Source organism: Pomacea canaliculata, linkage group LG13 (genome assembly GCF_003073045.1).
Source record: "Pomacea canaliculata isolate SZHN2017 linkage group LG13, ASM307304v1, whole genome shotgun sequence".
NCBI lineage: Eukaryota > Metazoa > Mollusca > Gastropoda > Architaenioglossa > Ampullariidae > Pomacea > Pomacea canaliculata.
In genome coordinates, this window is record NC_037602.1 from 501,599 (window position 1) to 516,129 (window position 14,531).

Sequence of the window (14,531 nt, forward strand, 5' to 3'; positions counted from 1 at the left end):
AAGTTAGCTCTTATCACGGGCCTCTGTAATGCGCAAAGGTATAGGTTTGGCTGGTGTGGGTCGTGGAGGGCGCCCAGTGTACTTCCCCCATCAGGCGCGCCATGCGTCACACACAAACATCAGCTGTGTCCATTGGCGGGCATCAACTTCCACTTGTTGCTAACGCCGCAAGCAGTCTCACTGCTGACCGCCACTAACTATTGACTCGCAGACTACATGACATGACTAATAAATTTCGATTTTAATTTGTGTAGTTGGATCCTCCTGCCGACTGGCTTTTGAAGGTGCAGGGTGTTTGAAAATGGGTTGTTGCACTTCCCAGGTTTGTGACCTACTTTGTGTCCTAGTCTTTCCTTCCGAGCTAGTTTTGGCAGAAGTAAACAGTAGGAAACTGGAGAGAACGGTGCAGTTAGAAAGCGGTGGGTTATCTATTTTGTCTAATGAGACCCAGTTATACACCTAATAATCAGTCGACAGTAATAACTAATTAGCAAAGTTACACAGTCACTATAAACATCCTTTGGACCGTTCTTCTGTTAGGTCCTGCTCACAGAAAATGGATTGGTATGCACCAAATACACTCACTAACAAGAGTAGTTACCTTCTTTTTCTATTGGAGTGGTTGTTTGCCAAGATTAAAGACAGTAAAATAATCCCTTACCCGCTTGTAACAATTTGCTGGGAAAAAATCAGCAATATGATTAGTTGTATTCTAACAAAAAATAGTTATGTTCAAACCTAATTAGGTAGTTTACGTAGAGAAGGAAAATGAACATACAAGTGTAATACACTTTTCTTTGAAAGAATTTGATGAAGAGCTTACATTTTGATATATACATGCACACATAAAAAGGGGTCCTATCTTTTACTACCTATACATTTAGTAGGCTTACATACATCTAAAAGAGAGAGCTTGAATGTCTAGGTCGAATAAGGTTTAGACTATCTTTTGCTTTTTCACTTGACTGTCTTTTGTGATACATATCCATTTAGCAGGATGGGCAGAAAATTCATAAGGCTCATAAGTAAAACTTCATTGGAAGGGGAAAGTGAGGCATTCCTATAGTTTTAAAAGTTCTTTTCAGGAAATTATTTGAAAGTATCTTTGTTATATTGTGTGTCTGCACATGTCTATGTGTTATGTCCAGCTGTCCTGTTGCTATGGTGTACAGCTGGTCTGTTTCTTGTATCTAGCTGGCTTGTTGCTGCGGTCCAGCATCATGTGGCCTGTGCTGCAGCTGTCTTCCAGAGATCCGCGAGTCCACAGGAACCCGTGTGATGTACACAGTCTTCCTGTCTCTTGGCTTCATTATCCAGTGCCTCATGCTAGTGCCTCAGGTCCACCAACTGATCAGTGATAATGTAAGTGGTCAGACTTGAATTTTACAATGTGTGTATGCAGACACAATACTGCTGTAAAGGAAGAAAACTAAATGGGCGAGCAGAGGGAGAAAGTGAGATTATGCATGTCCTGCTCATTTCGTGCTCATGCATTTCTTTCCACATATCCTGCCCTTATGCTTTTTTTAATTTTTGCATTGTAAAATTGTTAAATAAGATGAATAGTTTAAATAATATAGTAAATAATAAATAATGTTTAAAAAATGAATGTATCAGGAGATGATGGGTAATACATCATGGTTATTGTGGTTATTATGGTTGTCCTAGATAATGGGTTTCAACACCACCTGTCTTGCCCTGTCAGCTGGTGAAAACTGCAGTCTTTTGATTGGCTACCAAGCTGTCTACCGCATGTCATTTGGCATTGTTGCTTTTTTCTTTATCATGATGCTTTTAACACCGTGTGTTCCATCTTCCAATCACTGGCGGGCATCCATACAAAATGGGTAAGTTGTTGTTTTCTCATTCATGTATTAACCAATCTATCATTTTCCGTGTTCATGTGCATGTCTCTTAGTCCATCTTCACATATTTACTTGCCCTGTAAGCTGTAAATTTTGTATATTTTGTCTCTGATTCATCGGTATTTCTGTCTACCCTCTATTTGTCATCATATTTTATGCCTCTGTATTCTGTCATAATTTTATGTCATATGTTACTGTGAAATAATATATATCATTGTCATTCATGCAAGGCTGTTATTTTTGGCACTTTCACATTCATGTTGCTCTTTGTTTTAAAAGTGTCAAGCATATGTTTTTTCATTATTTGAACATTAATTTTTTTGTATGTGTGGGTGCATGCATGGGTGCCCACATCTACATGATGCTAGCTACTGGTTTTTCAAACTTCTGGTGCTGTGTGGACTGTGTGCTGCAGCTTTCTTCATTCCAATGCAGCTGAGCATCTGTAAGTATCTTGCTATCCCTAACTTTCATAGTCTGTAAGAACCTTGCTATCCCTAACTTTCATGGTTTGTAATAATCTTGCTACCACTAATTTTCATAGTCTGTAAGTGTCAAGGTTTTACCTAAATGCCTGTCTTTCATGCAAGAGAAAGTTTACTAACTGTGGCTGTGTCTTTCATGTTTTTATTTTTTTTGTTGGTAGAATGACTTTTTTTTTTATTGTGACTACATTTATGTCAAACATCTTGCTAGCGTTTGGCATTGACATAAATAAATATTATTATTATTGTGATTATCTTTTGTCACTGTTAACATTTTTTCACATTTTTCTACTGAGTATCTAAGGTCTTCTTAGGATGTGCTTATTGAGGTTCTTTCTGACGGAAATGCTAAGTACACTTAGTTAAAAGGAAAGGGTTAAAAGATGTTGGAATGAAACCAGCTTGAAGTAAAAGACGATAACATGTAGGGGCTGTGTGTATGTGTTTTTGTTTATATATGCATGTGTGTGTGTTTATATGTGCATGTGTGTGTGTTTATATGTGCATGTGTGTACATGTGTTTGTGTGTGTTGTCAGACTGGATGTACATGGGAATGGCCGGTGGAGTGCTGTTTCTATTATTACAGCTGCTGCTGCTTGTTGACTTCACACATGCCTGGAATGCCACTTGGTTGGTTTTTGCATGTTTATTCTTTCTAAATGGCCAGTGATGAATCATAGCCAAATTGAACTAAACAGCACTCATATCTACAGTTTTAGTTTGCATGATAAACTTACTTTAAAGCCCAAATCTTATAGGATGATAAATCTCCATGAAGCGGACAACAAATCCATACCAGCAAAACAAAGATGTTTGGAGAAGGATAAGACATCTAAGATTAGCCATCAGTATTTATGTTCATCTTGTTTCAAATGGTAGCCATTGTTTATTTTTCTGTTACAGGATATGCTAGTAGTTCTACTGGGGTAATAGTTGGACATTTTGATTCTAGACATGCATGCCAGTGGCCAACCTGTTTTTTTTTTGTTTTTTTTAATTTCTGCTGTTTATAATTTTTGACTGTTTGGTTTCGACATGAATTAACACTTGGCCTTTGAAGAGAAGATCTAAACACACAATAGCATTGTGCTATATTTTCTTAATAATTTGTTTATGTATTGTTACTGATTTATCATTATTATCGCTATCATCATTTATCCCATTATCGATACCAGCTGTGCACCAGTTCTGGAAGGATGTTTGGGGGATGGGGGGAGATTTGCTATTATGTACATGTTGAATGATGTGATTAAGTTACTAATAGTCCATAGTGCAGGAAACATATTGAAAGATACTGTGTGGGGGGGAGAGGGGTGTAAGCACTTGGGTGATGTATGCATGCCCGCATGTGCTACTTTGGGTCAAATTTAATAATAACTGTGCAAAGATAACTTGGAATCGGCAACCTGCTAAACCTATGTTAAAAGAGAGAGTGTATGTGTAGCACTTTGAAATGACCTCATGTTTGTGTTGACTAAAAATGGAGCCTTTGTGTGACTTTCATTTTGTTGATTGTTTTTATTTTTAAATGTTTGCTTCAGGGTAGGACGTCGGTATGGTAAACGCAACACATTTGGCTGCATTGGTAAGTGATTTATAACCACATTGGACTGGTAGTTGTTAATCTGTCTTTTTTGAATAGATGAATTTGTCTTGATGAGATGTTAACACTTGGATTATGATGTGTGTACTGTTAAGGTGTGATGTACAAAGTAACCTGTACACCAGTAGGCATATTAATTTGACTCCTAATGACTTGTGATAAATTCAAATGGAATAACAATATTTACAATAATTAAAATCCAAATAAAGGATATGAAAAATGAAGGATATTGCTGTGATCTATTTAATTTTGATCAACCAAGAACACATTTCTGTGCTCAGAGCAAAAATGGCCTAGAATTTACATTCCTGCAGACACGTATCATAACTAGCCAGGTAAAGTTTCCTACACTAGTACATACCTACAGATCCTAAGGTAGGCACAATAGCACAAATACTAGCGCACACAATGCTAGTAGTAGCACACAGTCCTGTAGGTGTGTTATGTCTCTGTTATTTACAACTGATTTTGTTTTTAACATTGAGTTTAGGTGGTTGTACCTGTTTTAGAAACAAGTGGTGTGAGTTTTACAATAGTTGCTGAAGGCACTGTGACTAAGTTTGAGTTAATTTGGTCATGAGACAGAGTTAAAATGAAAATGACTATTTCAGCGACAGGGGCGTGCGCCATTATTTTTACATCGTCGCAATCCTGGGCATGGCTCTCCTTGTCTACTACTATGCTGTGGCTGACTGTACCACCAACCGCATCTTCCTGGGCATTAACGCTGGCCTATGCATCCTCCTGTCTCTTCTGACTATTCTTCCATGTATCCAGAAGCGTAAGTAATACAACTATTATGGATTTGTGAAAGTAATAGAAACTCTTTTATGGATTTGTGTAGATGTACGTAGCTGTTCCTAGATCACTTAAGTGGATTTTGATGGGTAAGATGTAAATGTGAGAGCAACATGTTAACCATTTTTGTCAGGTATGAAGCGGTGTTTTGGCAAGGTGATATTATGTGATAAGTATGTGTCAAGTCACTGAGCCTGAAGTAAATAATTATCTAAATGTGTATGTGTTTGATGTGTGGACATTTATACAGACTGGATACATTGTTGGTGAAAAAGTTAAATTGTTGTAATGGTATCTTTTGGTTCTGTATTTTTGTTCATTTTATTTTCATCTCCTTACCATTTTTCTGTTTCCTTCAACTTTCATCATTCTTTTTTTTATTCACAGTCCATTTTACTCTCACCTGTTTTAATTGTCTGTTACTTGCTTATCCACGTATCCACTTAAATGTCATTGCCTCAACCACAGATCCATCTACATGTCTTATTCATTGGTCAACATGTTTATCCATCGTCAGTAAAAATGTTCAAGTTATTTATTTTCCCAAATCTTTTGCATTAAAAATAATCTGTTCCTCGAGCATTACTCCTTACGCCAATCAACAGAATTCTGGTCCCTTTTCTAACCCTTTCTTTAACTTTTTCGTATGTTGATTAGTTGTTAATAGTTGTGATTAATAGTCTGTTGACTAGTTCACCTGCTCGTCTTTTTCTGCAGATTTATGATACTCTTCCTCCTTATTGTTTGTTTCCATATCCCTCTTTGCATATTCTGTTTTTCATTTAGTGTCTGCTATTTTTATTATTTCTCCTTCCGTCCATGGTATTCTGTCCAAGTCTCCTCCTTGTCTCAAGTCCTGAGCGGTCCGGTGGCGCAACGGTTAGCGCCTGTCACTAATACAGTGAAGGCTGGCTGCTCAGAGTTCATTTCTCGTCTCGGGCATGCTGTTCTTTCTCTGCACGTGGCATCTGTTTACAGGGCTGGCTGCCTTGCGTAATATAGCCTCAGTTGCTGGCATGGCGTAAAACACCAATCTTTTCTCAAGTCCTGAGCATGCTAGCTAGGAGTTCCTTCCTGAACATGATCATCGCCTATATAAATCACGTTTTTTTATGATTATTATTATTAATCTGTAATGCTTTGTAAACAAAATAGGCAAAATTTTGGATAAATTTTGTAGAATTACTTGTAAATAAAGGGGATCAATGGAACTGAAAAGGATTCTTATAGAATTTTTAGCTTTGCCTTGCTCTCTACTGTTCTTTTCCAAGTCTGGTTTGGCCACCCAACTCTCCTCATCCCCTGAGGATTCCAGTCAAGTGCCTGCCTGGCAATAGTGTCAGCTGGTTTGCATGGGGTGTGTCCTTTCCAACCCCATTTGCGCTTTTTGATGTCTTGGTTAGTAGCATTCTGGTTGGTTCTTTTTCACAGGCTGCTGTTGGAGATCTTTCAGGCCATCTTATTGCCAGAATATGGCGTAGGCATCGGTTGGTAAAGGTCTGGAGCTTGTTGTAGATGGTGTTTGTCACTCTCCAGGTTTCAGAACCATACAGTAGGACTGCCTTCACATTGGTGTTGAAAATGCAGATCTTACTGTGGAAGGATAATGCTCCGGAGCTCCAGATGGGCCGTATGCTGTTGAACGCATGCCTGGCCTTGTTGATCATGGCTTTTGATGTCAATTTACGCTCCACCATCGTTAACAATGCTTCCCAGATACACGAAGCGATCTGTTGTCTCTAGAATATCTTAACATTGTCCAATCCCAGATTAAACAATTATATTGGTAAAGTACTAGCATAATTTTATTAACCCAACTGACCTTGTAATTATTATGCATATTTAACAACATGTAGATTTTGGGGGGCATTTGATTGGGGAGGGGATAGGGGGTGAGCCAATGTGACAATTTACAACCATTATGCAATGCTTCTTAAGTATAAAATTAAATTGTTAACTGTTATTTATATAAAGCGAGGTGCAGATCCACAAACTGTAGGAAACATCCACTTTGCTATAAAAACGAGTTCAACCTCAATGAAAGAGAGCTAGGCATTTTCTTTGGAGTAAATGTTTTTGAATATAAGTACATATTCTAGAATTTTCCTACCCTGTGTTTAATAACAAAGTTTTTATTACTATTCAGCATACCAGACCTAAGAGTCTGTGATACCTCTTTATGTGCAAACATAAACTCAAAACTTATGTACATGTATCTAAGCTAAGCATTTGGCATTTTTTTTTCATAACCTGTTAGTTTGTCTGATTATAACAGAATCTAGCATTTGTCACTGAGTGCTTGCACCTCAGCTGTAGAAAAATGTCTGAAGTAACTTTGATTTCTGCTGGTTACAGGAAATCCTAATGCTGGGCTCCTGCAGGCCTCAGTCATTACTATGTATGTTGTTTACCTCACATGGTCAGCACTCACTAGTGAACCTCCTGAAGAAAGTATGTATATGTCTTGCATTCACTGAAGGTGGTTGGGGTAGTCTATGCATGTATGTGTCTGTGATTTTTATGTACATTCATTCACATTCTCAGTCTTTGTTGATAGACTAAGTTTTGTAGATTTAACAAACCTACGTCTAATTTCTATATCTATGAAAAGCTGGTTGAAAAAAGTTTTCTGTTTAATTGCCCTTTCAAAAGTGCTTTTTATTGCAGTTGAAAATATCATCGACACTCTGAAAGCACTAGCAGGTTCACAACAGGGGCATACTGTCGTGGCGGCAACAGCTGCGACTGTTCCACTGGTGGCGCCTTCGATGCCACTTGTTGCCAACGGAAACAATCAGTTAAAGATACATAATGTGTCCTACAAATGCCGGCCAGACCCAGGTTTTCCTGAAGGAGACAGGATTGCTGCCTATGCCGGAGTGTGCATCACCTTTATCATGGCTGTGTATGCTAGGTGAGAGCAATAGTTCAGTGTTGCAGAATGTTGATGTCAGGCAGGTAGAACCAGCAGTTCTTAGAAGACAGTGATGCTAATTAAGGTGAAAGCTGTAAGTTAAGGAGAAAACTGTAATTACGGTGAGAGCCAGTTAACGTGAGTGCAAGCTGACAGGCTCCACTTACAGTGGGTGAAAGTGATAGTGGACAAAAAGGCTATTAAAAAGGTGAGTTGGCACAGCTTGAACATTTTAGCAGGATTGTAAAGAGGCAAATTTGAGAGGTCACGTGTTTGTCATTATGATATTGACATGGGTAGCATCCACATTGATCACATGATCACATTAGCTTGGTATTTCCTCTTACAACAGTACATCAACGAAGTCTTGTTCTATTGCAATATAGTTCTATTTACTGGCTTCAGATTAAGTTAGTTTAGTTTATAGGAGCGTAGAAAGAAAATTTCTACTTGGATAACATTGTTGACTATTTCATCAGCATGTTATTAAAGATGCTAATGATGTTGTGATATACTGTTATTAAAGCTAAACATGATAGTATTTTTTCATTGCCAGTCTCAGGACATCAAACCAAGCACACAAACTTGGACTTCGAAAGAAGGTATGTCATCAAGATCATAATTACTGTTTGCATAATGATAATGTAATGAAGAGAAGCTTCAAGTGACCAGTTTTAGAGATAATGTTGTATGCACCTTTTCATTTGTAATGTGCAGTCATTCACATGTTTTCAAGTGACTAGTTTTGTATACACACCTTGCTGTGTTTTCAAATAACAAGTTTTAGAAATAATGGTATATACTTCTCAGTTTTGACTTGCACTCAAGCACATATGCATGTCTGCACATTAAATTTCTTTGGCTCACCTTTAGACTAGAGGAATATGCTTTAAGTTGCAGTTAATATTATACATGAGCACATTGTACAGGGCTATACAAACTTCCATAAAGAAAAATGTCTGTGGTAATGTGGTAACCTTTTATTTGATCTAACAAGTTATTGAATTTTATACATATAATTATAAATAGGTAACTTGAGGCCCATTCTTACCAGTTTGGTGTGTCATGAGTTGTTTGGTTCCTTGTCTTACAGGACAGCTGGGCATGTTGCTGTTGTGTGATTAAGAAACGTAAGTATCTCAGTGTCTTGTGTAAAGTGGAGGCATTGATTAGTGTACAACAGGGGTGTTGATTAGTTTACAGTGGGGGTGTTGATTGGTGTAGAGTGAAGTGTTTATTGGTGTTCATTGGGGTGTGTTGTTCAGTGTACTGTGGTGGGTGATGATTAGTGTATAGTGGTGTGTTCAGTGTACAGTGAGGTGTGCTGCTGCATGCACAGTGGGATATTTTGTTCAGTGTACAATGGGGTATGTTTTTCAGTGTACAGTGGGGATGCTGATTGGTTTAAAGTGCAGTGTGTTTGTCAGTGTGCAGTGGGGTGCTTGGATCAGGGTAATTGGATGTAGCCAGTGTAGACATGTTTTTGTTAATAACTTTAGTGGAGTGTGTTGCACAGTTCAGTGGAATGTAGATCAACAGAAGAGTTTGGTCAGGTCAGCAGATCAGTCAGGCATTTTGCTCAGCTATAGGGGTCAAGTAGATCTAAGTGAGGTCAAGTAACTTCTGTAATATGCTAGTTGTTCCTGTCTTATTAATGTAATTCAAGCAACAGGCTGTTTGTATCTTGTGAAATTTTCAGTTTATTTCAAGACATGCATGTCCAGTGTATCAAGAGAGATTACCTTGTCTTTGATAAATCTGTCAGAGGGGACCATAAGGAGTTCTAATATTTATCTTTTACAACTGCAGGAGACAATCCATCACTGCTTGGAGGCCAAAGGGTCATTTACAATGAGGCTGAAGGTGTCAAATATCCCTACGCCTTCTTTCACTTTGTATTTTGCTTGGCAGCTTTCTATATCATGATGCAGCTGACCAACTGGTACAGGTAGTTTCTTTGTACAAAAATGGAAGATTACAATGTGGCTTGTGAACATGCATTAAGAGGGTGCTGTACATCAAATAAAACGTATTGCTATACCTGGGCTTCCAATCAAAGGTCACATTTTCAATTCTTCCTCAAGCCAGTGGGTATTAACTCTGCAGTCTTGGTTGCCTGATTTATCAAGCTTTCTTGCATTCTTCATGGCAGTAAATCACTTACAGTTTACATCTGTTACAGCCATTAGATCTGGGAACCTTTACCATTTAAAACAAATAATTTTGTCTGAAAAATCTGCCATGATTCACTAGGAATATTGATTTGGTTTATCTTTCAGCATATCTTTGGTTTTATTCAACAGGCCTGCTGAATCAGATCTCAATAATTTTGGGCTAAACTGGGCAGCTGTTTGGGTGAAGATGGCATCATCTTGGGTTTGTGTTGTCATTTACCTCTGGACTCTTGTTTTTCCTCGTTTGTGTTTTGGTCGAAATTTGACCTTCATTCAAAATCCACAACCTGAGGAGATGAGGATGAACACTCTGGATGACGAGCAAGAGAACACAATAGATGGTATCAGGACAGAACCTGGACATGTTTACCGGTCATCATCATCTCACCAGTTGCGATCACCTGCAGATATCCACCAATCTCATGAGTCTCTTGGTGGAAAAGCAAAGGCTGGAGGACAACGAACACCAGTCCCCAGACCACGATTACACTCATCTCAAGAGTCTCTCGGTGCAAAAGGGAAATCCTCAGCTCAATCACGGTCAAGATCACCTGCTCCAAAGCCAAGACCACGCTCAGGTGATATCCATCTCTCTCAGGAATCACTGTCTGGGAAGAGAAAGTCATCAGATCATGCACGATCGCGATCACCTGCTCCCAAGCCACGGTCGAAATCAAATGATGTCCACCAATCTCAAGAATCACTCTCTGGGAAAGGAAAACCATCAGTACAACCACGCTCAAAGTCCCCTGCTGTGAGGCCAAGGACAGTATTCAAAGAGTGACAGGACACTTTCAAATGAAAACGAAGTTTAATATAAACAATATGAATGGTAGCTTGATTTTGAATGACTCTTTTTATTCCACAAGCAAAGATTTGGAGAATCTGTGATGTATATGAACAAAACCAAATATGTGTCTTTAAATGACCTGTAGCACCTTTTCTGTTCATCATCTTCTATTTGAACAAAATTTTTATGACAGTTTTGGTACATTTTCATGGAAATTGGAAGGTAAGTTCACTGGCTGAAGTCATCAACTCTAGCATTCTTAAAGTAGGATAAGCTCAGCTGACAAGTGTTGTTATTGTCCATTTCGGGATTAAACTCACTTTACCTGGTTGATTGAATAATTGGATTATTTTGAAAAGAACTGTTCATAATCTGTTGCTATCTTACAAGGCATGTATCATGTGTTATAGATGTAATTTAGTATAGCTAATCAAACACTTTATTAAAACTGGGGCATTGACACTTTTATTTTATCCTAGTAACATGTGCTTATTTTTGCTTGCACTAAAATCACTTTGCCATTCCCAGTGACCATTAAGGCTTGAGGTATTGGCATTCCAGTTCTCTATTAAATCCAAAATATTGTGAATCCTTCAGGGCATAATGTCTGTTAGATTGTGTATTATAATTCAGAGACTCTAGCGTGGCATAAGTCTGTAATATTGTTGAGTTCTATAGCATACTTCATACACTCCTGCTATACCTCTGTGACTTCAGAAATTCAGATATTTACAGCAGACTTTCTGGGTGACTGGCAGTTGGCAGTGGTGAGTGAACTTTATGCTGCTCAAAGCTGAAGGAGGATATTGAAAACTTATCTTGTGTTGTGCACTTGCTTGTCTTTTGACTAAATTTGCTTCACTTGCTCTGCAGGTATTTGGGGTCAAAAGCTTCTCAGCAGAAAAGGCCAAGTGCATTTTGCAGTTAATACATCAAGTTCCTAAAAGCGGACAAGAAAGATTAATTAAGAAAAATTAAGGGGTATGATTGTGATTGCAATAGTGGAAAGGACCTAGATGACTGTTGATCCTATCAGGTGAGCACATAACATCGTTGACAGTCAATTTCAGTAATATAGTGTAATGGGGATTAAAGTGTAATATCATTGTCACAAACTTCATGCGGGGGAAAAAGAATCCATCAATGTCAGTGACAAAATGGTAAAACCTAGGACTTGATTTGCAGATCAGTCTATGGGGTTGCTTACAATTGAGATAATGATTGCCAAGTGCAGGAAGAATGCCTGATTTAAAAAAAAAAAAACTGTAGATCATGTAGAGTTACTGAGGATTTTGTGGAATTTTTCAAAAGCTTCAATAATACAGTAAGAATTACTATATACATGAATGTCTAAATGTTTTGTCATCCTTGGTACACAATGCATTGCAAGATTATTGCATCATGTTCATTCAAATACAGTCATAGATTTTTTTTTTCAAAGTTGATTTCGTGCTCTAATGGACTTTCAACATATGAAATTACATTGTCAGTGTTGGGTGTAAAGATGGCAAGCCGATTTGACTACAAAGGATGGTATACTTTTTTATATGTTGTAAGGATGCATAGTAGCTGCAGTGACAGAATATCAGATGCATTTACTCAGGGCAGAAAAGTGAAATGCATGGAATAAAGAGCAGAGTTATGTGGAACAGTAAAGTTGTTTGTGAAGCTTGCATGTCAATATGAGCGACATGGATTAATTGGTAAAACTACATTAACAGAAAGTGCTTAAATATTTGAACCAGTGAAACTTGCTAAGAATTAACAGCAGGTACAGTGTTGTAGCATGAACAAGTATTTTATTCCAAGTGCAAAATGTGTTTCCATTGATTAATATAATCAGATCTTTGTGTTTAAGAATGGTCTGCTAAGAACCTTTTAAACTTGCAGAAATTTCCTTGTAAAATTATGGTTGCATATAATTCTGATATTATTTAACTGACCTTTTCATTTACAAATGGTGGCAATTTTTTAATGTTTTATTAGATCTGTGACTACTGAGTTTGATAACTGATTTTGTTTCATGTTCTTGATAAAGACTAGACTTCTGAGCTGGTTATTTTATCAACATCTCTTTTCCAAAAGTTACTGTCCAGAAGAGCAGTAGTCACTGTTGCCTACAGGCGTGACCAAACACTAGTTAAAGTTAAGAATGCTCACAAGACATTATTTGTAGAGTATTTTATTAAACATGGGTATTGTGGAGCTAAAAAAAACAGTACATGAAAGTATATGAATATTTTGAGGCCCATATTCCTTTATTTTTGACTTTCCTTCTTGTGCTATGTTAAAATGCTGTTAACACTCAGCACCCCATGTACTTACTGCGTAATTCTGAACTCTGCTCCATCATGAGATAATCGGCAAAAATAGCATGATGACTATTGTCAGTATTGGAGTCAGGATGTTCAGTGGCTTTTAATGGAGAAAGTATTTAAATACTGCAATCAGCAGCTAAGAGGTTTGCTGTTGTTGGGAAAAGTGAATGGTGTAGGTATTGATGTGGCTGGCGTTAACTCTTCTTGAAGCTACACTGTAGTTCTAGCATATAAAACATATGTTCATGGAATAGGGCAGAGATTCTCAACCCTTTTCGCGCCTGTATCCCTAAAGGGTGAAGTTATGTCCACGGGTACCCTTCCTGCATAAGTTTGCACATAAAAGTACTTATATTCATAATGGCATGTGCTTATTTATGTTGCTGCATACCCCTGCATAACCCTCACCATACACCTAGGGGTACGCGTACCACCAGTTGAGAACCGCTGGAATAGGAGATTGATGTTGGAAGGGGAAGCATCAGATATGACTGGGATTTCGATAATGCTATTCCACATTTACAAAAGTGAGTCAATATTTATCACCAATGCAATTGTATTTGTGTTTCTGTTGACAGCACTGTCAGCCCTGGATTTGCAACATTATTGGAGGGTGTTCAATAATAAACAGTGTTCTTTACAGTTAAATGTTTATTGAAAAAGACTTATGAGCTGGTTATTTTATCAGCATCTCTCTGCTCAAAGATATAGTCCACAAGAGCATTGTTTTCAGTAGTGGTGAAAGTACTAGTTAAAGTTAAGGGTGTTCACATTCACAAAAGACTGAATTGCAGAGGATTGTTGACTCAATTCTCATATTTTGAAGAAAGAAAATGCAAGACACAAGCTGTTTTACTTTCATTTGTCTACAAAAGATAATTATTTGACTAAAGTGGTAATTATTTGTATATAGTCATCTGAGTTATTTTTTTATACAAAATATATTTTTCATCGGCTGCGTGTAAAATATCCATGCAATTTTTTAACCATTAATTTTTTTATATTATTATTATTGAATGTATGTGCCAGTGTTTTTTATGGGTATCACCAAACTTTCCATCTTCAGCTGTCTAACTCCACATTAACAATATTATAACAGAATACAAAAATGTTAATTATTCAAATTAGATTGAAAATTAAATTTGCCATAAAATGCATGGAAACTTCCACAGGCCCAAAATACCTTATATTCATTGACAAAATAGATGGTAAAATTCAAACAGTGTTGCTGTACATGTCTGTAAACGTTGGATGTAGGTGCAACACACAAACAGGTTTTTAAAGACCTTTTATAAAAATTCATTACAGGCTATTTATTATATCGGTCCTATACTCCACTGGGGATGAATAATAATAAGAATTTATTACTTTTATGTGCCTTTTCATATTCTTACACTGGTACCATGTGCACTAGTGATGATAAAATCAGAGTTGGGATTGTGTTTTTTTTGTGTGTGTGTGTGCAGTGAATGCCATTTGATGACAATGTGCAGATAAAGGCTTAAGTTTATTGTGCATAAACTTGTGGATTGTGGAATGTAATGAAATATAAAAATCAGTTTTGGACAATTTGGTGAACGTAC

The 14,531-nt window shown here is 37.4% G+C and overlaps 1 protein-coding gene across 1 annotated transcript; it reads left to right on the forward strand.

The window, feature by feature from the left end:
• Nucleotides 1-31: 31 nt before the first annotated feature.
• LOC112554323 (serine incorporator 5-like) lies at nt 32-14,385 on the forward strand. The gene is made up of 14 exons (XM_025222060.1): nt 32-322; nt 1,195-1,362; nt 1,669-1,847; nt 2,234-2,310; nt 2,888-2,981; nt 3,893-3,936; nt 4,236-4,272; nt 4,566-4,735; nt 7,108-7,203; nt 7,420-7,666; nt 8,223-8,268; nt 8,760-8,796; nt 9,476-9,614; nt 9,970-14,385. The coding sequence occupies exons 1-14, from the start codon at nt 302-304 to the stop codon at nt 10,622-10,624; spliced, it is 2,010 nt and encodes a 669-aa protein (XP_025077845.1). The 5' UTR covers nt 32-301; the 3' UTR covers nt 10,625-14,385.
• The last annotated feature ends 146 nt before the right edge of the window (nt 14,386-14,531 follow it).